General features: G+C 44.6%; 1 protein-coding gene across 9 annotated transcripts in view; it reads left to right on the forward strand.

Moving 5' to 3' along the window:
- LOC144829156 (serpin B6-like) overlaps positions 1–24,295 on the forward strand; it is a 245,315-nt gene that overhangs the window by 59,363 nt on the left and 161,657 nt on the right. For all 9 annotated transcript variants that reach the window (XM_078688005.1, XM_078688010.1, XM_078688001.1 and 6 more), the window contains one exon: positions 11,358–11,495. In XM_078688005.1, coding sequence (XP_078544131.1) covers positions 11,358–11,495 — 138 coding nt within the window. The remainder of the gene's footprint in view (positions 1–11,357; positions 11,496–24,295) is intronic.

Here is a 24,295-nt window from a genome sequence, read left to right on the forward strand (position 1 = left end):
CACAGGCTGTCAGAGACTCAGGAGCCAATCAGAATACAGCTTGTGACGTAGGTCACCCAATCCCAGCGCGGCTCTGTGACGTACACAGCAGCTGCGGTTTCTCGCTTCTCACTCCTGGCGCTTACCCCTCCTTCACAAAATCTTTTCACAGCGCCATTTTAAGAACACTTTTCAGTGTAAATTAATTCTTAACAATGACTTATAAAGACAACATCTGTTCGTTTCACTAATTAGGATAGTTTACATACATTCAAGTATCCACACTTCGGAATAGACGGCGCTATTCACACTAAGGATAATATTCAATTGTCAGTAGAGTAACCTTACCCCACCCTTCTAACACGTATAATTATGAACTCGCTTTGCTCTGAACCCACCGCGAAGTGAAAGTTCTAAGAGTTCCACTTGAACATAAAATACAACTCAAACTCGCACTTTTACACGGAAAATTCCCTAAATTCAAATACACACGAAATCCGTACAGGACTCTCACCTGTTTATAGAAATCATGCACCGTTAGCAAAATAACGACGTTATCCGTACAGGGCTCTCACCTGTTTATAGATATGAAACATGTACCCGTACAGGACTCTAACCTGTTTATAGATAATCATGCACCGACGTTAAATTTTACCCTTCACTCAAGCTTGGATATAACTATTACTCTCATCACAGTGAGTTTTATGGAAGGCGCTTTGTCCCTATTCTCATGCTGCTTTGATTTCTTAGAAAATCCTCACTATACAAGAATCAGACCTAGCCCTAAAACTGTGTTGCTCGGCGACAACACTATGGTACACGGCGATACCTCTTGTGATACTCGGCGATATCACTACAAACGAACAGATGGCTTGCGTGACTAATTTCTCGCCACACAATCTATACCGGTATAGCTTACAGATAGGCACGAAAAACGAACTTAACAAGTTGTTAAAACATTGATCCTATTTTCATACCATGACGCAATCCTTAGCAACCAACATGTTACCTTGGTTACCTCTTAGCAACCATCAATTTCTGCTACCAGATAATTGATCCAGCGGGCTATAGAAAATATATCATAAACTACGCTACCCAACTTTATAACCTATAAACAAAATTCTATACTAAACATGGACCCATTTATGAACCTGATATATTTTGGGCCTACTGAATCAGGTGGTCAGAATAAATCTATATACACATTATCTACACAATATATACAATTTTATACATTTGCAGAAAGAATATTGTCATTAGAATAAAACTCAACCATTTAAACGACCACCATAGGCGACGTGATCTAGCTAAAGGTAACCTATACTTCTAAATAACCAAGACCAGCTTGTTTGTCAAAAGTAAGATTTTATTTTCTAAATTATGGTATATAAATTGTAAGTTTTATAATTGAATTTTATTAGCATTAAAGCAAGCATGATGGTAAGAAATAAGAAAATTACAATTTAAGCAATTGAATCAATTTAAAGAATTTATATAAAGTTTAGCATTTCTAAAACCTATTTCCCTAACTGAGCTAAATAGACAGAAATTAAAGTAAAGTTCTTTGAGGATTCTTACGTGCTCCACGCAAAGTCCAGCAGCACATCACCCTCATCGGAAAGTCAGAAAGCAGCAGCCAGCCCAACCCTAAGGGCATGACTTTTTATACCTTTCTACGCTAACTAAACTAGCAAAGGAAAGTTTTCAGAAATACTCGACGTCCCATTGGCTGAGAGTGACAAGTGACATGTCACCCGATTCTTAAAAAATTCCACAAAATCATGTCTTACAAAGACCATTGTCTCTTCCACGTGAAGCCAGAGGCTTCCTGCGATTGCAACTTTGTTTTAAGTCATCCTCGCAGCTTCCATAGTCTTACGGTGCAACTTCCGCGGATGCCAAGTTAAGGACTGACAAAAAGTTCACTTTCGACCTTGGCCATGTCCGACAGAATGATGTCAGCTCATCAGTTTTTGCTTTGTGAATGTAGCTTCAATAAACGTTTTAATTCAGAATGGGCGTCTCGTGACTTTCTGCAGAATTACAGATCAGCTTTTATTTTGCGGCTCAAATAGCTAGGCCTCAAAAGCAGGCAACTTATGATTTCTAGTATAAAACAAACACAAGAAAAGTATTAATGTAAGAAATAAAGTATATTCTGTATCCACCCCATGGTTTACTAAATAATTAGCCCACCCGATTAATCAAAATGTTACCTAGCCATTGCAAACAAATAAAGCAGCGTTTATATTTACCAGTCTCCGTTTTTCTATGAGACCCATATGCACCTAGAATAGTAGAAATGACATCACACAGACAAGAAAAAGCAAAACAAGCACATGCTTATTTTAAATATGCAGCAGTTAGTAATGACAAAAACGAAAACAATAAATTATTTTATTATTTTGCACTAACAAAAAGATGCAACATTTATGCACGTTTATGAGCACACATGTTAGTCCCCCCACGTGTAAAGTTTAATCTAGGTTGTATAAGCACGACATATCACAAATCATTAATAATTTTATTCATGTTATGGAAATGTGACTTTGCGAGTTTAAACAAAATTTTGTTTTCTATCTCGCTCCATCAACTACAACAACGACCGCAACACCACCACCCTGCTCGACAACCTCGCCAACCTGGGACTCAAGCAGCTGGTGTCCACCCCCACCCACCTCGCCGGACACACACTCGACGCCGTCTTCTCATCCAGCACAGACATCGCCTTCAGCCACGCCTCAGAACTTCAATGGACGGACCACAGCTGTGTCCACTTCACCTTCAAAAGAACGACGATCCACCACCACCAGCAACAGGTTGCCCGTAGAAGCTGGAACAAGATCACAGCCGACCAGCTCACCGCCTCCCTGAGCCAGCACCCCCCTGCCAGCTCAGCGAACCCCAGCCAGGCCGCCGACAACCTCACGAAGTGGATCAGCAACTGCGCGGACGAACTCGCCCCTCTACGGACCCCGCCCAGCAGACCCGGCAGCAAGAAGGCCCCATGGTTCACCGACAAACTCAAGAGCTCCAAGAAGAACTGCCGAGCCCTCGAGAAAGTCTGGAGAAGGGAACCAACACCGGACAACATGACCACCCTCCAGCTCGCCACCCGGAAGCACCACCAACTGATCTGCGCCGCCAAGAAAACCGCATTCAAGGACCGGCTGGACAACAACGCACACAACTGCAAGGAACTCTTCAACATCGTGAAAGAGCTCTCCAACCCCAGCGCAGGAAACAACGACATCACCCCATCGCAAGACCTCTGCAACTCCCTCGCCTCCTACTTCCACAACAAGATCGCAGACATACACAACAGCTTCAGCATTCATCCGACGCACGCCACGACCACAGCAACGCCACCCACCACCACCCTCCGCGCCTGGACTCCGATCAGCACGGAAGACACCGTGCGCATGATGAACTCCGTCCACTCTGGATCTCCGACTGACCCCTGCCCTCACCACGTCTTCAACAAGGCAGACGCTGTCATCGCACCCCACCTGCGGGACATTATCAACACCTCCTTCGACTCCGCCACCTTCCCTGAGAGCTGGAAGCACGCCGAACTCAGCGCTCTACTCAAGAAACCCACAGCGGACCCCACCGAACTCAAGAATTACCGACCCATCTCGCTCCTCCCGTTTCCAGCCAAAGTCATCGAGAAGACCGTCAACAAGCAGCTGGCCGCCTTCCTCAAGACGAATGGATCCCTCGACCCCTCACAGTCTGGCTTCCGAGCCAACCACAGCACCGAGACCGCCCTCATCGCTGCCATCGACGACATCCGAGCCCTGATGGACAACGGAGACACAGCGGCCCTCATCCTCCTAGACCTCTCCGCGGCATTCGACACGGTCTGCCACCGCACCCTAGTGCAGCGCCTCAGCAACGTCGGAATCCAGGAGAAGGCACTGGAATGGATCATCTCCTTCCTCGACGGAAGGACACAGAGAGTCCGCCTACCACGTACAAGTCAGAGGCCACCAAAGTCATCTGCGGCGTCCCTCAAGGTTCCTCGCTGAGCCCAACCCTCTTCAACGTCTACATGAGCCCCCTCGCGGCCATCGCACGCCAACACAACCTCAACATAATCTCCTACGCCGACGACACCCAGCTGATCCTCTCCCTGACCAACGACCCCGCCGCCGCCAGAGCCAACCTGCACGAAGGGATGAAAGATGTAGCCGAGTGGATGACGACCAGCCGCCTGAAACTGAACTCAGACAAGACGGAAGTCCTCATCCTGGGCTCCTCGCCCTCCGCCTCGGACGACTCCTGGTGGCCCCCGCCCTGGGCACCGCACCCAAACCGACAGACCACGCACGCAGCCTGGGTTTCATCCTGGACTCCTACCTCTCCATGACCAGACAAGTCAACGCCGTCTCCTCGTCATGCTTCAACATCCTGCGCATGCTACGGAAGATCTTCTGGTGGATCCCCACGAGACCAGGAAGACTGTCACCCAGGCCCTCGTCACCAGCCGACTGGACTACGGCAACGCCCTCTACGCCGGAACCACCGCCAAGCTCCAGAAGAGACTCCAGCGGATCCAGAACGCCTCAGCCAGACTCATCCTCGACATCCCACGAAACAGCCACATCTCCGGACATCTGAGAGACCTGCACTGGCTCCCCGTCAACAAAAGAATAACCTTCCGTCTCCTCACCCACGCACACAAAGCCCTACACGATCAAGGCCCGAGCTACCTCAACAACCGAATCAACTTCTACGCTCCCAAGCGCCACCTCCGATCAACCAGCCACGCCTTCGCCGCCGTCCCCCGCATCCGAAGAGCGACAACAGGAGGAAGGTCCTTCTCCTACCTGGCCGCCAAGACCTGGAACTTCCTCCCTCCCGACCTGCGCCTGACCCAAGACCACCTCTCCTTCAGGAAGAAGCTGAAGACCTGGCTGTTCGAGCAGTAACGGCTCCCCCCCCCCCCCCCCCAAGCGCCTTGAGACCCTACGGGTGAGTAGCGCGCTCTATAAATGTCTTTGATTGATTGATTGAGATAAGGCCAGAGGTTTGCTGCTGAAACAAGTCGAACCATCTTTGAAAATTTGGAAACGAACCACTAAACTTTTGACAATACCAAGATATACCAAATATACACCCCTGTGGCAGAGCTCAATAATTCCGATCCAACTTAACGACAGCACCTCTAGGAGGTGGGAGAGACTAGGGGTAGTGACAGTGGGAGATTTTCTGGGTAGAGAATATATACCATATTTCGAAGAGTTCTGTGCAAAATATCAAATCCCGCGCACTGACTATTTGAAATTTATACAAATTTACACCTCCCTTAGACAGTCGGTATTGACCATAGACTTAAAAACAATACCGATATTAAACCTCTTAGGCAAACAGACAACTCGGATAGGCAGCATCTATGAATTATTCATAAAGAATCATCCTGATGATCTGGAACAAACGGAAAGAAACTGGGCCATTAAGTTGAATAATTCAAACATTGATCGATATGTGTTTGATTTTATCATCTAAAGTACTTCTGGCCTCAAACCTAAAGGCTCAAATTTATAAAACAATTTACAATCTCTACTTTACCCCCGCAAAATTATTCACCTGGGGCAAAAGAATAAACGATCAATGCCCAAGATGTTCGTTGGGTCCAGCTAATCTTGTTCACAGGCTAGTTGAGTGCCCAAAATTAAAAGCGATTAAAAAAGGCATGACCAAGTATTGGGCTGAAATCTTTGGCCACGAACTAAGAACATCAGCGACACTTTTTGTCCTAGGTTATGATGACTCCTTAGGGCACAGCAATAAAGAAGCAATGGTTACTTTTGTAGGTACGGCTGTTTTATAGAATCATCTTGGCAGCACGGTGGAAAGACCCAGATGCTCCTACCTTCCAGGGGTGGCTGAGTAGACTATTAGGTATTTATAAGCAAGAGGCTGCAATCTATAGAACTAGAGGGAAAAAATCGAGATCTGGTGAGCAGATATGGGCTCCAGTTGCCACCTGGTTTGTTAACCACAGAAACACATAGTTCCTGTAATAGAAATCGTAATATTAATATACTATTGCTGGTTGCCCCCCACAAATCATGTATTCCCACTTCCCTTCCATCTCTGGAGCATACTGAAGTATCCTCAGGAAGAGACTTCGAAATGAATTATGTCTTATTGTACTGCCTATTTAATTTGAATGCTGGGAATGAATAAGGCAATGAATTTTTCTTTTTCTGTTTTTTTGCAGTATTATGTTGTGTATACTTTTTTTTATTTTTTATATTGTACCTTATAAAGCCTTTATTTAAGTTGTACCGTTTTGAACCTGCTCAAATAAAAATAAAAAATAAAATAAAGTAAATAAATAAATAAACTGGGGTGCGACTTAATGTAGAGAGTCGTTGAGTAAGTAAGCAAAACAAAACATTAACCCAGTGGCATTCTTTCATCCAAGGCAGTGGAAAGCTAGAGTATCTTTTCTACAGTTGCTGTGTATACACAGTCTGATTTTGTAACGTATGTATAGCTATAGTGCAACTCGATGGATCTTTCAGGATGCGGGTAGAACAGCTGCAGTGATAGGTGTGGGAGAGCAGAACAACAGAGAAACACATTTTTATAATTCTAAGCTTGCCCGAAGAGGCTGGTCTTTAATTGTTTACATTTTGAAGTCCACCTTAAGGTCAGGAGGCAAAGATAAGAAAGTCCATAAGGTAGGGATCTTTCTCTTAACTCTTTGTATGCCAATGGGATCTGTGAGACACATTTGGAAGGCCATCCATGGTATCTGCTCAGGCAGTACAGGAGAAACGGAATGATCAGGTTCTGCACTATGCTGTTGTAAATACCTTAAGGACTAAATGTTCACTTTTAAAATGGATCCATTGTTTAATCGGCAACCTGTAGAGTGACATCAGTGCAAGTGAGCAGTTCTTCTTAAGGTCCTTGGAGCTTTCTCCTCATCTACGCTGGAAAACCTGCATGATTACACGTGATGTGCAAGAGGGCCACTGCAAGGAGGAAGGCAATGTGGTGTTGAGTAAGCAATAGTGTGAGGATCCCTGAAGTTGATTAAAATCGATGAGCCTATGTTTGATCAGGTTATCTTAAAAGTTAGATGAAAACTGTAGGGATGATATCCAAGTTGCTGACTTTAGGGTTTTAGCTTGTTAGAAAGGCTAGATGCGAGCTGAAGGTACCCAATAGCAGTGTCTGTGAAGTGGACTCAAGCTAGGGTCTCCAACGACCAGAAGAAATACTTTAGTTTTATCACCACTCGTGCAGAAACTGTTTTCTATTTTTATGCTTACAAGTCACAATCAAGAGGACTGCTATTTCTCTTATCCTTAGCTATCGTGATGCAGATCTTGGTTATGTGTCTAGGCATGAAATAGCATTTGATGTGGCAGTTAAAGCCAAACACTGAAGTCTCCTAAACTTGCAAAACAATTTGAGGGATTTGCAGAAGAACAGACCAACATTTGTTTGTTGGGTAATGTTTGACCGGAATGAATAAAACTAATGAAGTCCATCCCTTCAAATCTAGTCCAGGGACAGGAATGTATGCTCCATGTATCCCAGGAGGCGAATCAATTAGGGAAGACCATTGTGATGTCCTTGCATGGCTACTCACAGTGAGCAGTTCTACCTGATGTTATTTAAGTTGTATGTGTACGTCAGCATGGTCAGAAGTCGAAACTAATTTACTGCAGAGGTTATTTTTTTCCACATGACCTGTGGTTTTGAGGTAACCCCTGTTTTGGTAATCTCCATAGAGGATGGAAGACCGCTCGGAATGTAGTTTGTCTGAACTGCTGGCTCCGAAGTTTATCATCAAAAGGTGTTAAAATGGCATGCTTTTCTGTGCCTGGAACATTCACTAACAGAAGCAAAACATTGAAAACCTTTTGATCAGTGAGCTGACAGACCAGCAGTATTTAGTAGTCTGTGCTAGAAGGGAAAAAGCGAGGATTTTAGTTGTGGTTGATCTTAGTGATGATGTCCTGTGAAAATTGGTAGGTTTCATATCTAGTCACTGGTTTGCTGTTGAGGTTTTGCATTATAAGCAAGGGTGGTTTGTAGTGAGGCATTTCTGTTACTAATGTAGGACATCAGGACACCACTCCACTTTTTTAGAGGGAGACGCTTGTGCCTCAGGAGGTTCTACAATCATTTCATGAGCCACTTCTTTGGACTATCTGCTTCAGCTATGCAAGACTGAAAGCTGGCCTATTAGGAATGTAGGGGATTTATAACGATTAATGGATATGTCCTGCTTCTCGTTTGGAAGAGAATGCTGTCCTCTTTGAGGGTCCTGTCTTTGTTTCAAAAGCTGGAACTCTTTGCAGAATCAAAGATAACAAATTACCTTAACGCTTTCCGACATCTATGCAGTTCAGTGATTGGTATCCTGCACTCCTGTAAACTGTACCTCCTCCCATGTGCAGTTTGCTGATTAATGCACTGAGCCCCTGTGAACTGTGGGGTGTAGTGTATTTTAGTGTTGTGTGCACCTTTATGAGCCAGGCTCTGCCCTTTGCACCAACTTTGCACCAACCTCCTGCATTTGAGTGGGTGGTGCTTTAAACCTCTGTGAATAGTGACCTACACCGTGTACCCCTTTATATCGGAGTGATTGTTGCACTATGAACTGTACCCTTCACCTTTATTATGTGTGACATGCACCTCACATTACTGCATAGCATCTGCGTTCTTGGGGCTCCAACCCAGTGCCCGCCTCACCACCCACCCAGACCTGCGTGATTCAAACTTGACGGCTCCTACAACCTTAATGCAATGCTGCCTACTCTAACCAAAATATTATCACCTTACAATCTACTCTAAATCTGTTCAATCTCTTCAACCTCCTCCCCGACTGAAACATTACGTTTAAGTTGCCTATCTCAGACTAACCTGAAGTGTTTCCTATCATTCTCTGCCTTTGCACACCCCTCTTCTCTCTCATCAAGGTCCAAAAAGTACCAGCCTGATCCAACAACCACTCAACCAACCCAGTTGTACACACCTCCCTCTCATGGCTCTTTATGAAAAATGATTATTAATTTATGTCGTGATCCAATCCAATGAGTCAGTTGTGAACAGTAATGACCAAAAGGGAAAATCATCCTAAATTCTAATGGCAGGGATTCTACCCCAAGCTGGACACCTGAATCTGTGCCAGTTGCCACTAATACAAAAAGAACTATTGATGGACAGAAATCCGAACAATGCCATGCATTTTCCCCAATGCCATGCATTTTCCCTAGTACATAGATCTGTGCCTAAATCGTTTTTTTTGCTCCCCATGCCATTCCAGTTTAGACCCAGCTATATGCAAATCTGTCTTGACCCTGTTCCCCATGGGAACTGTCCAGCCCAAACTGCCAGGCCAGATCCTCCCTGGACTGGAAACAAGCATCCTAGGACCAGTTTCTGAGTATTCCCCCCTCATCAGCCAGGCTGGCTTGACTCCAGTGGCATGGAGATCGTGGGACCCATGTCTGGCATACTCCTCTCACCAGTCGTGGTCGACATGACTCATGGGGGGGTTTCAATTGAGTAATAAAAAAAATTAAACGTACCTTCCCGCCGGCTGCGTCCCGCGTCGTCTCTGCTCCTCTACTGCCTCTGACAAGAACAGGAAGCAGGCAGCCAGGCTCCTACCCCACAGCCAAGCACAGCGCTGATTGGTTGGGACCCTGCCCAGCCAGGGGCTAATGGCCCAGCCATGTTCCCCATGTAGGCTGCATTGCAGCCTGCATGGAGAAGGGCAGAGTGCGCATGACTGGCTGACCAAATCAGTCATGCGCACTCAAGAGTGGGAAGACAACTCCTCCCCTGCCCAGCCCTGCTCCCAGAGCAGCCCCTCCCACAAGCAAACCCTACCCTTCTGCTTTCTCACAGTGCAAGAAGCAGAAACATAAAATGGTAGTTATTACCATTTTATGTTTCTGCTTCTCACACTGCGAGAAAGCAGGTGGGCAACGCTCCTCTGTGGAAGAGCCCCCCCCTGCCTCCCATTCGGGGTGACAAATTCAAAAAGAATAATTGATGGACAGAATGCTGAGCAATGTCATGCATTCACCCCTGTACAGAGATCTGTGCCTAAATCCATCGTTTTGTGGCCCCCCATGCAATTCCAGTTTAGACCTAGCTATATGCAAATCAGTCTTGACCCTGTTCCCCTTGGGAGCAGTCCAGCCCGAACTGCCAGGCCAGGTCCTCCCTGGACTAGAAACAAGTATCCTAGGACCGGTTTCGTAGTATCACCCCTCATCAGCCTGGCTAGCTTGACTCCTGTGGCATGGAGAGAACTAATACAGCGCCTCATATTACATAAGGTCTTTTGTCTCCGTGAGCTATGAACTGGCATCAAAGAACTGCAAATGAACTGAAGTGCATAGGTTTGTAGTCTTGTGTTTTTCTGCCTAGTCTTTCGTTGCTAAAAAGGGTTTGTTTGGGTATAAATAAATTGTTATCAGTAAAGCTAACCCCAACCACTGTGTAATGCTTTAAATCCTGAGTTGGTGCTTCTCCAGACCAAGCTCTCTCAAAATATGCTGCCTACCATTCTGGATGAACTGTAACTTCTACACCTTGTAGTGGACATTGTCTCTTTGTAGCATTACAAATAAAACAATGTACACACTTGTATGACTTGTATACTGTTTGTCTGAAATACAATGCTTTAACACCCACAAAAGAAATGCATGTGAGAGAGGGGCTATGGAGAGATGAGGGGCACCCTTGGAGGGTGGTAGTGAGGGAATCCATAAAGGAGGTCACAACGGAGCACCAATAAATGTTGTTGCACCTGGCGCTGCCAGTGCTAAAACCGGCTCTGGTAAGTGGGTAAGGATTAGAGGAAAAAGAACTGGCCAGTTCGGATTTCCAGTACAAGGTTATTTGATGGCCGTCTACAAATTCTGCATATGAAAGCAAATAATTGCACTCGTAAAATAATTGTCTTGTTTTATTGCGTGTCGTCAGATAGGATTTTTTCTTGTCGTTGAGTAGCCAGAGTTAAAAAGCTTCCGCGCATTTCCCAGTAATTCCTCATTATTCCATATGGTTAATAACTTCTTTTACAGACCCATTGTAAATAGTCCTCGTTCAGTGCCACCATCAAAAATGAGCCCCTGTTACATAACATGGTGCACACAAGAATCAAACCAGTTTGACTTAAATCAGAAGAAATTTGGAGCTTAGGAGAAAGAATCCAGAAATAAAAACATAGTGGGTTTGGAATAAGGCTCCTCTTTTAATCGATTTTAGATATGCTCAACTTTCTTTACTGGAAAGTAAGGGGCCAAAGAGACTCGGTCATGACTGTGAGTGAAAATATTCTGCAAGGGTCTTCAATCAAGAGAATAAATAACCATCTTCTTCCTTCTCAGGCCCTCCAGCTGCACAAAGCCAAAGATGTCCACCCCGGGTTCCAGTCCTTGACCTCAGAAATTAACAAATCTGACACGAAATACCTACTTCGGATTGCCAACAGACTATTTGGGGAGAAGAGCTACACATTCAACACTGTAAGTTATGTTGATTTTTAAAGGTTTTACTCCTTGACGGAAGATGCACATAATTCATGTACTAAAATTAGTTTTTATCCTTGTTGAAGTCTGTTGCACTTTAGACCTGGTTCCGTAGTGATGTCATGAAAATAGTCTTCAAATGAACCAAACCTTATTTTATTGCTTCGTAAACCTGCCACAAATTTCTGGTTTTGTAACTTTATAATCCCTATTCTCAGTTAATTAAATTTGCAGTGTAATATGCAATTCCTATTGCGATTTGCGAGATACGCGTGATAAGTCCCTTCTCATTCAGGAGAATACAACACTCCTTAAAATACAATTGATGCGTTCAGCTATGTAAATACAAATGCCCATGCAATATAGAAGCATTGAATTGTAATTTACATTTTATGACAGACAGTACAGACTTCTGGAGCGGAAGCTATCTATGCCTCTATGCCAACAGCTGCTACCAAGTGTGGTGCAGCTTCTGGTATTGGGATGGAGGCAGCCACTCGAAGGGACCGCTTACTGCTTCCCCAAATTATGGTTCTCAGTGTACCTTTATGTATGGCATCAATGCACTTTTCCTTTTGCAGAACGGGGTCTCAATGCAGTGAAGCCAAACGTGGCTTTGCAGGATTTTCATCTTGCTTTTAGAGCCATGTGCTAGGACCTGTTACATTAAGTTTACTTTCAGAATACAAACTACCTCCCAAATGCGTACATTGGTGCTGTCTAAATGCAGTAAAATGTGACATAAAGGAGTAAATTAGACTAGTATGTGAAAAACCACCACATTGCACATGCTATTTCAACATATTTCCACCCCTACAGCAACCCGGAGGGTGGTGTATCATTTTGCAATATATTTCACAGTGTTTACCTCCGTGTTGCAGCCTTGGTCTAAGAGATTTGGGTGCCCGATTTTCAGACTATTCACTTCGGATACATTTTCATATAATTAAACTAAATGGGGAAAATGTGACATGGATTTTCCCCTACCACAAATGTTGGATACCGCTGGGATAAGTCAATTTCAGATCCATATATGTTCTTTAGCTTAATATACTTGTTATGGCTACCAACTCTGACTGTCTGCAGTCACTTGTAATGCACTTCAAATCCTGACAGGAGGATTGTTTAACTTTTCTGCCTTGGCAAAGGCCTTGAGCAGACTTGACATACCGCCCTTCATCATCCCTACGTGCCCACCCTCCAGGGCACTTCATCATCGAGCCACATATCGCCTTTTTAACGTCCCTACATCTCGACCGAGATTCTTTTCAGCCCTGAAGAGTCGCATCTCCACACGATGTGACGAAACACGTGTCTGCTTGTTTTATTTTGTACTGATCAAGACTGAATTATAAAACACCATTCATGCTTCGCTGGACTACGATTCTTTATTACGCATCTCTGAGGAACTGTATTTAACTGTCTGGTTTTGACATCAGAACCAATCACCCTTAAGGAGTGCACAGGACTTTGCTGATATTGCCCTTATTATAAACATCACCCAAAAATATGCTCACAACATTCAACTCTGTCTTCTTTACCCTTGCCTGTCCTCTCCTTTCAAAACCGCCAGGCCCACAAGCACTCTTATAACAAACACAACTTTTACGATCTACTACTAACACATATCCGTCAGTACTCTGCACACTGTCTCTGTACTCAGTGCTCAACAATAAACTAACTTCTCCATCCTCACTCCACATACCTTGACTCACCCCAGCATCTGCTTTCCAACTCTGTTATCACAACTGCCATCCATAGACCTAGGCCTCCACAACTGCCTCCTACCTAAAACACCATTGGCTAAGCTACCCACATGCCAAAGATAAAGCTAATCACTTTTATTCAAAATATTATTAATCACATGTTAAATTCAACCTCTTTTATACTTCAAACGATTCCTACTTTCCCTCCACCTTCGCCACATATCACAACATCTTGCACATCCACAGCAACAAAGAACAGTGAGGCTTAGAACATCACCAACTTCTTTCTAGCATAACCTTCATCCTCACTGGACCAAAATCAGTTGTGACACACAGAAATAAATGACTAACAGCCACCTCAGCCTTCAGAGCTCTTAACATTGACCCCACAGTCCCCTTCCACCACCAATGTGCGCCCCATCCACATTCAGAAGATATAAAGGGAAACAAAGCCCCCAATCTCTACTAAAACCGTCTCTTCTCATTTGGCTCACAGCAGCAAATCGCAGCCACAATACACAATACACAATATGTACCACCCCAAAAAGACGTTAATCCAAAAATGGCATTCACTACCTTTTCAAATACATTCCAAACAAACGCCATAAAATCCCTTCCAGTGGAAGTGAGAACCATAATGAACCCACTAATATTTAATGTTCATCCTTCCAGCCCACTTAGTTTCAACTCACTCTAACACAATTTACTTTTACCTACTCAATCCACAATTCAGCGCTTGATCTCCCCCACTTATACATCTATAAGTGCACTAACCAATCTCGCATTCACCAACGCAAATCACAAGCCCACTGCACAATTAGATTGGGCGCAAAACACACATCAGTCTCGCTCTTTACCTTAATCTGTAGTTCCCATCACAGTACTGCCCCAAATAAACTGCTGCTAATCAATGCTCTATCCCCAAGAATAAACAACTTATCTATGACCTATAAACAGCATAAAACCAGACATATTGGCATTACTGAAGCATGCTAGGAGAATACATGATACCGGTACTTAATGAATTAATTTTCTAACTCTTTTCTTCATATTGACCACCTCCAAACATGAGAGCCTTCACAGACAAGTTGCCAGATGCCACATGGAACATATCCCTGAATCATCCTAAACTATGTAGACTTGGCAACCTGAATATCTGCTTCACCAGACAAATTATGTTGCAATCAATCACATCCAGTCTGGAAGCTATAATCTGCCAAGTTGTCTCTGGCCCCACCCATATGGCAGGATACACACTTGACATTTGGTTCAGCAATCAGGAAGACATTGTCATCAATGCTATTGACTGTATCCCCTGGAGCACCATCACCATACCACCCTAATTAATTATATCTCACGTAAACTTTCTGGCAAAGTTTCCTCCCATAATTCAACCTACAGACAATGGAAAAAGCGCAACGTGGAATAACTCTAAGCTAATGTTACAGCAAACCTAAACCTAGACTAGATTAACACAGTAGTAAGAGTTGTACAACTGGATGGCCAGAGTATTCACCAAGATAACAACTTGAAAATCACTTGTCATCAACAAAAAGATTCGGAAAACACCACGGATGAATAATGAAATAAAAGACATACATACAGTTATGCCCTTTGCATCAAATGGTGCCAAATAAAGAGCCATTAGGACAAAAAAGACCCCCAATGCACAACAGAATCTGTAAAGCCACCATGAAATACCAAAACGAGCACACTATACACAGGATCGCCAATACCAAATGCCCCACAGAGAAATTTAAAAAAGCAGTGCCCGAATTTCACAATACAGAATGCATCTCAATGCCAATGACCTCTCTGATCAACTGGCATATCACTTTGTCAGCAAAGCAAGAACTATACATCTACTAAGCAAAGCAACACAAGACCTACTTGATCTCCAGTGTAATGGATTCCTTTCAAATAATTAGTCCTTATTATTAACTTCCTTCAAACAACTGACCCTTGCAGAACCACATGATGTGGAAGAATCAAGTGGATCAGCAGTCTCACTGTCTGATCCACACTCTACTAAATCTTTAAACATGTTTTGCTATCCATATCAGTCTCTATTGCAGTAATTAATATAATCAGCATATCTCAAACCTCCAGCACACTTCTGTCAGAACTCGGGACATCCATACTTACGGCCATGAGTAAAGAAGACAACTTGGAACCAGCTAATTCTAACAACTACAAACTGATCGCAAACTGTATTTTCCTCAGTAAACTAACAGACAGAGCACTTTTCTACCAAATCTCACACTTCCCGGAGTGTCTATATCCGACCGACAAGCAGGGCTCATTCTGGAAGAGGCACTGAAATTGGCTATGATTTCCATAAGTACAGTGGTGGATAAAAAAAGTTGTAGCACTACTACTTCTTGACCTTGCAGTAGACTTCAGCACAGTCCATTACAAACTATTACTACAAAGATGAAAAGAAACAGACCTAAGAAGAAGTTCCCTCAAATGGATCTCCTCACGGCTTCTGGACTGAAAGTATTGTTTCAGTACCTCCATTCACCTCGTTCCCTACAGCATCAGAGCAGGTGTATGCGAAGGCTTATTCATCTGGGCACTGCTTTTCGACATATATCGAACCACTCCTGGAGCTCATCAGATCTTTTAGCATCACATTTTACAGCTATACAGGCAATACTCCTATAAATACTTAAGTTGGAAAACAACTATATTTCCACCTCAAAATTAAAGGGTTGCATTAGAGCCATGGCTGCTTGATGATGATAAATCACCAGTATATCATTGCATCAAAAACTAAGATTGTAACTGGTGGCAATTGGAAACACAATGATTACCTGCCCACCACTCACAACCTCAAAAGAAGTAAGAAACCTAGAAATGATGAAAGATTCATCCTCTCTCTCTACGAAGCACAAAAGTCTGCATAACAAAATAAGCACCAGATGTTCACAAACTCGGTAACCACAGCAAGCTGTTAAAAGACTTTGTTTCTTTTGCACATTCTTACGTTGCATGACACTTGCATGTTGTTAGACCTGAAAGCCTGGGTGTGGCCTTCCCCAAACCTTTCTCCAGCTCCTCTCCTGTTTGCTGAAATTTGTTTTTGTTGGCTTTAGGACTCTGTGCACTTTACCCTTGCTAACCAGCGCTAAAGTGCTTGTGCTCACTTCTTAAAACATGATAGAATTAGCCCATATCTGATTGGCACATTTAATTTACCTATAAGTCCCTAGTAAACTGGCACTACATGTAAATCCAGATAGTTCTTACAAACTTACACAGAGAACCGAGGTCCAACCACAGAGCTGTGAACAGTCTAACCTTAAGCAAGTGTTTATTTCTCAGTCAACCTCTGCTGACCCAAACAACATCTGAAATGCATGCTGCTCCATTGCAGATAGGCAGTGAAACATGCAGCGGACAGCGCAGACCTCATCCTCTCACACGAGCTGGACCTACTAATCCCGACCAGAACAAGGTTAAATGATGCCTCTACACCTACCCTTGACTACTAGTTACACCTAATCACAACATCATACGATTAGTGAGACCTCAGCAGACCAGGCGGAGGTATTGCTTGCATACACTGAATCAATCTCTCAGTGAAACATAACATTGCCCTATCCTCATGTGAATACTTCGGCATTGATATTTTGAGAAACAATTCACTGTGCAAATTGCATGCACTCTACCGACCGCCAGGAGATATCATCCCATTCATAGAACAAATTATGGAAGCCATCTCAACCAACGCAGGACAACACTGCACCCAGATCTTCCTTGGAGATTTCAACCTCTATTGGAATGGCTCTTATGACCCAGCAGTCAACCGCTTTAAATCCTTCCTAGCTGATCTCAACCGGACTCAATTCTGCAACAGTCTTACCCTCAACTTGGGTGCGACTTTGGACCTTACCATTCCCAAAAGTAATACCATCCAACTAGAATTTGTCATCCCTTGTGACCGGACAGATCACCACCGCATCATTTTCCTCATTACAGAATCCGAGGACAAAAAAGGTTCAACTAAAGAAACCCAAACACTGGGAAAAGCAGGCGAAGTATAAACCTGAACGATCTGACATCCATCAGCAATAACATCTTACCACCTCCCTTGGATGTGGCAGGTGTCCATAACCTCACAGATCGCTACAGCAACTCCATGCAGAACATTCTACACTTGTTAGCACCCTTTCAGCTAAACAGAATGTCCACCAAAGAATCAAAACCATGATTCAATTAGATAAAGCTAGAAATCACCCCAAAAAACTGTTTGAACTTGTCGAGCTACAATATAGTAGCCAACCCAACCCTTCCCCTACAGGTTCTAATCCACGGCCAAACTGCGAGAATTTTGTCTCATTCATGGAAAAGAAAGAAAGGTCGAAAGTGACCTTCAGACATCTAGAGAGCACCTTCTTTTTACACCTCTTATTAGCACACCCCACCCAGGATCTCTGAGCCTCAATGTCTCTCAGCCCACACCCCTAAAACAATGTTTCTTGGAGCATATTCAAAACCTTTGATGAAAGCACCGTTCTCGAAATCCTAACAGCAGTAAACCCCTTAAACCACTTTAGCGGCCCTCTACCGCCAAAGGTCTTCAGGGAGATTAAAATGTCCTTACTCCCTCTCTGGACCAAGATAGTTAATGCCTCACTACTTCAAGGATCGATACCTGACTGCCTTAAAACTGGGCAGGTTACCCCGGTTTTACCCAATCTCCAATATTCTGACCCTTGCAAAGCTCCTAGAGAAATATGTCCATGTACAACTATGCAGCCACATTGAACAGTTCAGTCTCTAAGGTCAATTCCAACCCAGCTTACATCCGGGCCATAGCACTGAATTGGCACTTAAACGCATAATTGCTAATGTGCTAAAAAATTTGGATCAGAGAGAATCCTGCCTTTTTACCTTAACCCCTCATCGGCCTTCGATATGGTCAAACATGACTGCCTCCTAGACCTACTTGAACATGGGATGGGGCTATCTGGGTCCATTCTTAACTGGTTTGCGTCTTTTCTCCACAACAAAACTCAAAGAATCAAAGTAAATACTTCCCTATCCAACCCTACACAGGTCACACTAGGGGTCCGACATAGGTCCACGCTGTCAACGACTCTTTAACCTGTTCATGGAGCCTTTCACTGAATTGTTGAATTTATCTAACATCCACTATCACACTTCCGCAGATGACAAACCACTGTACCTGAAAAGATATTCGTTCTCTCAACACATCCTTAAAAAAAATAAAAAAAAATCTGGCTGACCTTTAACCACCTCAAACTAAACATTCTCGAAATGGATTTAGTCTTAATTGCCCCACCCAAACACTCACCAGACATCGCAGAATGGTGAAACAACTATCCACTTTTAACTGCTTACCACACATTATAGATTTAATGAGATCTCTGGGAATAACGTTTGACAAGAACCTGAACATGCAGGATTCCATCAGCTCTGCCACCAAAGGAGCGAGTGTCCACATGAACATCTTAAGAAAAATAAGAACCTTCCGACCGCCTCATGAGTTCAAATCAGCTGTTCAAGACCTAGGGATTGCCAGGTTGGACCATGGAAGTGCAACCCTCTGTTGCCTACCCAGATCTAAGCTGGCGCCATTAAGAGCCTCTCTTAACTCTGCTACTAGACTCATCGCAGGATCTAAAAGAAAAAATCACATAACTCTTGATCTGAAATATCTAAACTGGCTCCCCTATGAGGCAAGGATTATTTTGAAAAGTGCATGCATGGCCCATTAAGCCATATACTTCAACACCCTGAGATGCCTTGCACAAACATTTGAGCAAACGGGTGGCTGTAGAGCATCTAGAGGCACTAGCACACTACTGCTGAAACCACCAACATTCTATAAAAGAATATAAATAACAGAACCTTTTCAGGTATTGCCCTGAGAATCTGGAATGCCCTACCTACTGAAATCAGAATGAACCCATCAACTGTTTCATTCAAGAAAAAAGTTAAAGTGATACTGATGAACACATTTCTGCTTTATAACTCACAAACCCTACTCCTGGACACAATTTGTGCCCAAGTCTGCACGCATGCTAATTTCTCGCATGTTATGTTCTTATTTTTGTCCATCTTGGACCCTGAGGTGGTCTCTCTTGGGTATTCTGTCATATCCTGTGCCCTCCTTGATGATGAGGTCTAGTGTACCGGTCTCCTTAAACATTGTAAAGCGCTCTGATATCCGCAAGGATTATGTTCGCGCTATATAAAACGTTCTATATTAAAATAAAATAAAATGTGTTTCTCGTTTGAACTTCTGTGGTAGAATACACATTGCTTGCCAACATAGAAGCACTTGGATGGCTCTCTTGCAGCGTCTCCACTAAGCAAGTGATGTCTGCTATACCAGACTCCTCTCCAAGGAGGGAATCTTGACTCTTTCTTATTTGGCGGCACTTCGATACTGTGAGATATACTGGTTATTGATGTAGCATTGTGCTTCAGCCAAATGCCCACTTTTGTAAATATAATGTTGAGCTGCCCAGCAGCTCGCTGATCATTCTCCGACATTAGACCTGCATGGACCCCTTGTTGCTGAATTGCAGCAGGAGTTTAGACTACCTATTCTTCCCACAACCTTGGGGTAGCACTAATCCTGTTGAAGCTCTGTTTGCTTAACATACTGCTACCAAACCTGTTGTACCCTGCTAAGTGAGAATGAGGCTGCCTGTTGAAAACGTGACCTTTTTGGATGCAGACTCTCACAAACAACCTTTGTGCCCCTCATACGCCACACTAGTGATAGACTGCATGAAATTCACCTATTTACGTTTTTTTTATAACACCTTATTGGGTTTTATCGTAATGAAAGTTCAGTTTTGAATTGTAGGTGAGCAAATCCCACTCTGTAACAACTTTTGTGTTTTTATCTTTTACTTTGTTGCTCTCTTGCCGAGCTAGCCTGATCAAGAGTTCTTTAGTGTCCTCCTTGAGTCCCATGGGGCCCCTGCCTGTCCCCCCTCCTCCCCCGTGCTACATGGCACTCGTGAAGGTGGCACACCTCCACTACACCCCAAGCAAGTGCATAAATTCAAAGACCCCGCACCCTTGCATAAGTTTGACCCTAGTGATACTGATGTTTCCTTTCTGTTGTGTTGTATTGGTGTTTGTCTCCACAATCGCCATGCAACACACCACATTGCAATAATGTAGCACAGAAAAGCTTAGCAGCACAAAAAACGACCAACCAAATCACCACAAACAAAAAAGTACGCACAATAAATAGGCACAAACATTGTTTCCTAACCAGCCCACTTGTGCACATCCTGGGATCTAAAATCAAGTATAAACATAATATGAGATAGACTATAGTTTTTCCAGGGGGCACAGAATGAGTATGTTTGCCTCTGGACAACTGCAAATATGCCTCGAAGCACCCTTCTACTGTATTTGGCTCCAGCAGGCTTCCTGCTCAACTGAGGCAAGGAGACTATTATTGTGTCACTCTTTGAATACCTTAGCATTGAAGTAAACTAAGAATAAGATGAGGCTTTGTGCTATGGACATCGCAACAGACTTTGATATGGGCAATCGTGCTATACCTGGAGGAACACTGCATCCTATGGATGGACTCAGCAACATCCAGTTCAGTCTCCTCTTCCATGTCTTTCTTGGATTGCAAATGGTATACCTTTTTTGTACCGTTTCAATCCTTCAAGCTTCTCCGCCGCTTGACTAATAACTCAGACTTCCTCCTCCAATCTCCGTGTTCGACTACCTGACTCATTGGTACACCTGTTTCCCTCCCTCGGGCCTACCTTCTAAAACTATGCACATGACAAGTACATTATTCTTAAAATAAACAGAACATTGCCCAACCAACCCTCCGACCTAGTAAAGTATATATTGGCATTTTATCTCAAGGTTAACTAAGTACACAGCAACTTAAATAATCCTCCCTGGCAACCTACACCACCCCAACCCCTCCCAAGGCCAATAGCCTCTCCCTTCACAGACAGTAAAGAATCTGGCAGTGTGCATATCTGAAATAATCTCAACAGTGAGAATATACTCTTCCCACCTGCATTTTGTGAGTATATTTCCATGCTCCAGAGTACTAGAAAATGTCCTAGCAATGATTGCCCCTGGCCTGTCCCGCCCCACCTAAGGTACTTTTACAGTCTCTGTAGAGGCCTGCCTTCTGTGAAAAATGTTGCAGCCAAGTTCCATTCCTAACTTAGAGGTCAAATTTCTCCACCCCTGTGATCTTTCCATTACCTATCTGCTACTCATTTAATCTACTCCAAAAGCCTATCTGTTACACATTGAACATTAGAAGAAAAATTAATAAAATTCTTCCAAGAAAACTTGAACAGTACCTCACCACTCCCTTTTATCAGCGTTGGTCCACCTCCTCAGAGCGCCACTAGAAATTCCTTATTAGTCGGACCGTCACTCCGTCTGCTTAACAACACCCTGCAGATTCTTCCTGCTGCCTGTACCATTATTAATCACCTGACAATTCTTGTGTTTTGACTGCCCAGGTATGCCTCCAGTGAGATCTCTGGCTTGTGTTATTTACATTTCCCCCTATAATCAATAAAAACATTGCTCTTTATTCTGTGGATACCATTTTCACTCTTCGCTATGCTGTTAGCCTCTTTCGTTCCTATCATGAGATCGACTATGCCCTTTTGGGACAAAAGGTAATCTGTCTAAGTTCTTGCATCTCCCAATGACTAATGCTGTACTTGAGTGTGAGTGTTAAAAGTCCGACAAACCGGCCCGAGGACCTCTTACATCTACAGGTAATATTGCACTGCCTCTCCCTTGACCCCCCTTGAATTAGTGCACACATAGTGGTATTTTACAATGTATCGATTATTTTTGTGCTATTCCCACATAAATCTGGTGAATACAATTAATCAGCATAATAATAAACATCTTGGCAAACAGAAGTAAAATAAGGCTGAAATCTTGATGCACCCCAAGCATAGTCATTCACAACTACCTAACCTGTTAGTTTGTTCACTGCTTAATGCATTACATCATAACACTTGCAGAGTTGTGCAAATCTTAATTCCACCCAACATATCTGTATGCCAATAGGCCTCGAATTGGAGCCCTGGATTTTCAGCATCTCTCCCCAGCAGCTAGTCGGTTTGCTTGCCCCTCATCGTTTGCTAGGGTGTTTTTATACATTTTACGTGCATTGAGGTGCGTGGGACAAGAGGGTCTTCCTCACACTCCCACCCTACAATTGTTAGACAGGGGACACCGCCGTGTTCTTTTAAGTTTATTAGGAAGCATAAGGAAGCTGGCTACATTGTATCATTTAACTCCACTGGCACTGAATTTGCACTAGGGTACTATGCAAGCAGGATTCTAGCGAATCTGAAAAGCTTGCGAATGGAAATATTCTTCTCTGGGTGTTCTATTAGGAACAGCAAAAAACAAGCACTGGCGTTGCCAATAGGTTTCGCCTTTGGAAAGTTGGAGCTATTGGTTTTGTAAATGACATTTTATATTTATATATTGTTATTGACAATGCCAATAACGATATATAAATATAAAATGTCATTTACAAAACCAATAGCTCCAACTTTCCAAATGCGAAACCTATTGGCAACGCCAGCACTTGTTTTAAATGACGCGGCATGGCACAGCTAAATTGGCCGCAACACCCCGCTGCGCCATTTCCTTGTAATTATAGCCCCCTGTTCCTTCCTTCCCTCCCAGGTGAGGGTCGTCCCCTGCTGATCCTGGCGAGTGCGCGGGGTCAAAGGTTGCGTTTCACTCAGTGAAAGGCAGTAAATAAACTGGAACAGCCTCTAAATCAGCTCCCACCAAGAGGTGAGTGACGGGGGGGGAGGGGCTCAGAAGGAGGGGGGCAGCCCCGGCAGGGGGCCCACGGAGCGCTGCAGGACAGGCCTTCCGGATGGAGGCCGGAGCCAGGTGAGCAGGGCGAAGATCGCGGTGTCAAGGTGCATTATGGTGTATATTCGTATATTTAGTGGATTGCATTGTTTGGTTCATATTTTGTAAACGGTAGGGCCAGGAAGCGCTAGACATACACGGAGTAGCCACTTAAGAAGTGAGGAAGCGCTTCAGGCCACAAGGGGGTACGGGTAGCGCTATGTAAATAATATTAAAAATGCATCTGATGCTCTGACGAACGGGGCAGACTTGGGGGGCAGGTGGGGGATGACTCCGCCTCCGCACTGGGGGCAGTCGGTAGGTAGGCGCCAAGGGATGTGCTGAGAGCCTTCCGGGCACTGTGGCCCTCACGTGGGCACCGGCTGCTGCATGGTGTTCGGGCACAACAGAACGGAAGCCACGCCAGTGCAGAGTCGACTCTAGTCTATTGTAGGCAGAAGGGGAGACTGGCCCTGCAGAGGGGGGGTGGGGGTACAGACAGGAGGATGCTCATGTACCGGCATGATGGGGGCGGGGTAAGAAGAGGGGTGACAGGCACGAGAGATGCAGGATAATCAAAATCAAAAGGAGCACCGCCAGCTGGACACAGGAGGAGAGGGTGACAACACCCGCAGACAGACAGCGGGACAGCCAGAGATAGGTGGGGTGAGAAGGGCACAGAGTAAAGCAGAGAGGTGAGAGGCACGGGCGCCCTCAGGGACCCAATCACTCACCACGTAGGAGGACCCGCCCTCCCCGCTGCGGGTCTCGGTCTCTGGGATGGAGAACTGCATGTCCCCCGGTCTCGCGCACCACGCTCCTCTCTCCAGGCACGGCACGCGCCGTCTCGCGCCTGCCCCTCCCACACACCTTCCCCTCTCCTCACAGCATCACAGACAGTGGGTGGGAGGGCGGGAGGTGGCACGGACAGTGGGCGGGCGGGGGGTGGCACGGACAGCGGGCGGGAGGGAGAAGGCAGGACAACGGGAGGGAGGGGGATTTTATTTATTTATTTTATTTATGAAGGCATCGGAAACGGACAGTGGGCGGGCGGGCGGGAGGAGGCACGGACAGTGGGCGGGCTGGAGGGAGAAGGCAGGACAACGGGAGGGAGGGAGGGGGATTTTATTTATTTCTTTTATTTATGAAGGCATCGAACACGGACAGTGGGCGGGCGGGAGGGAGGAGGCACGGACAGTGGGCGGGCGGGAGAGAGAC

The sequence above is a fragment of the Lissotriton helveticus genome, chromosome 4_1 (assembly GCF_964261635.1).
Source record: "Lissotriton helveticus chromosome 4_1, aLisHel1.1, whole genome shotgun sequence".
Classification (NCBI taxonomy): domain Eukaryota; kingdom Metazoa; phylum Chordata; class Amphibia; order Caudata; family Salamandridae; genus Lissotriton; species Lissotriton helveticus.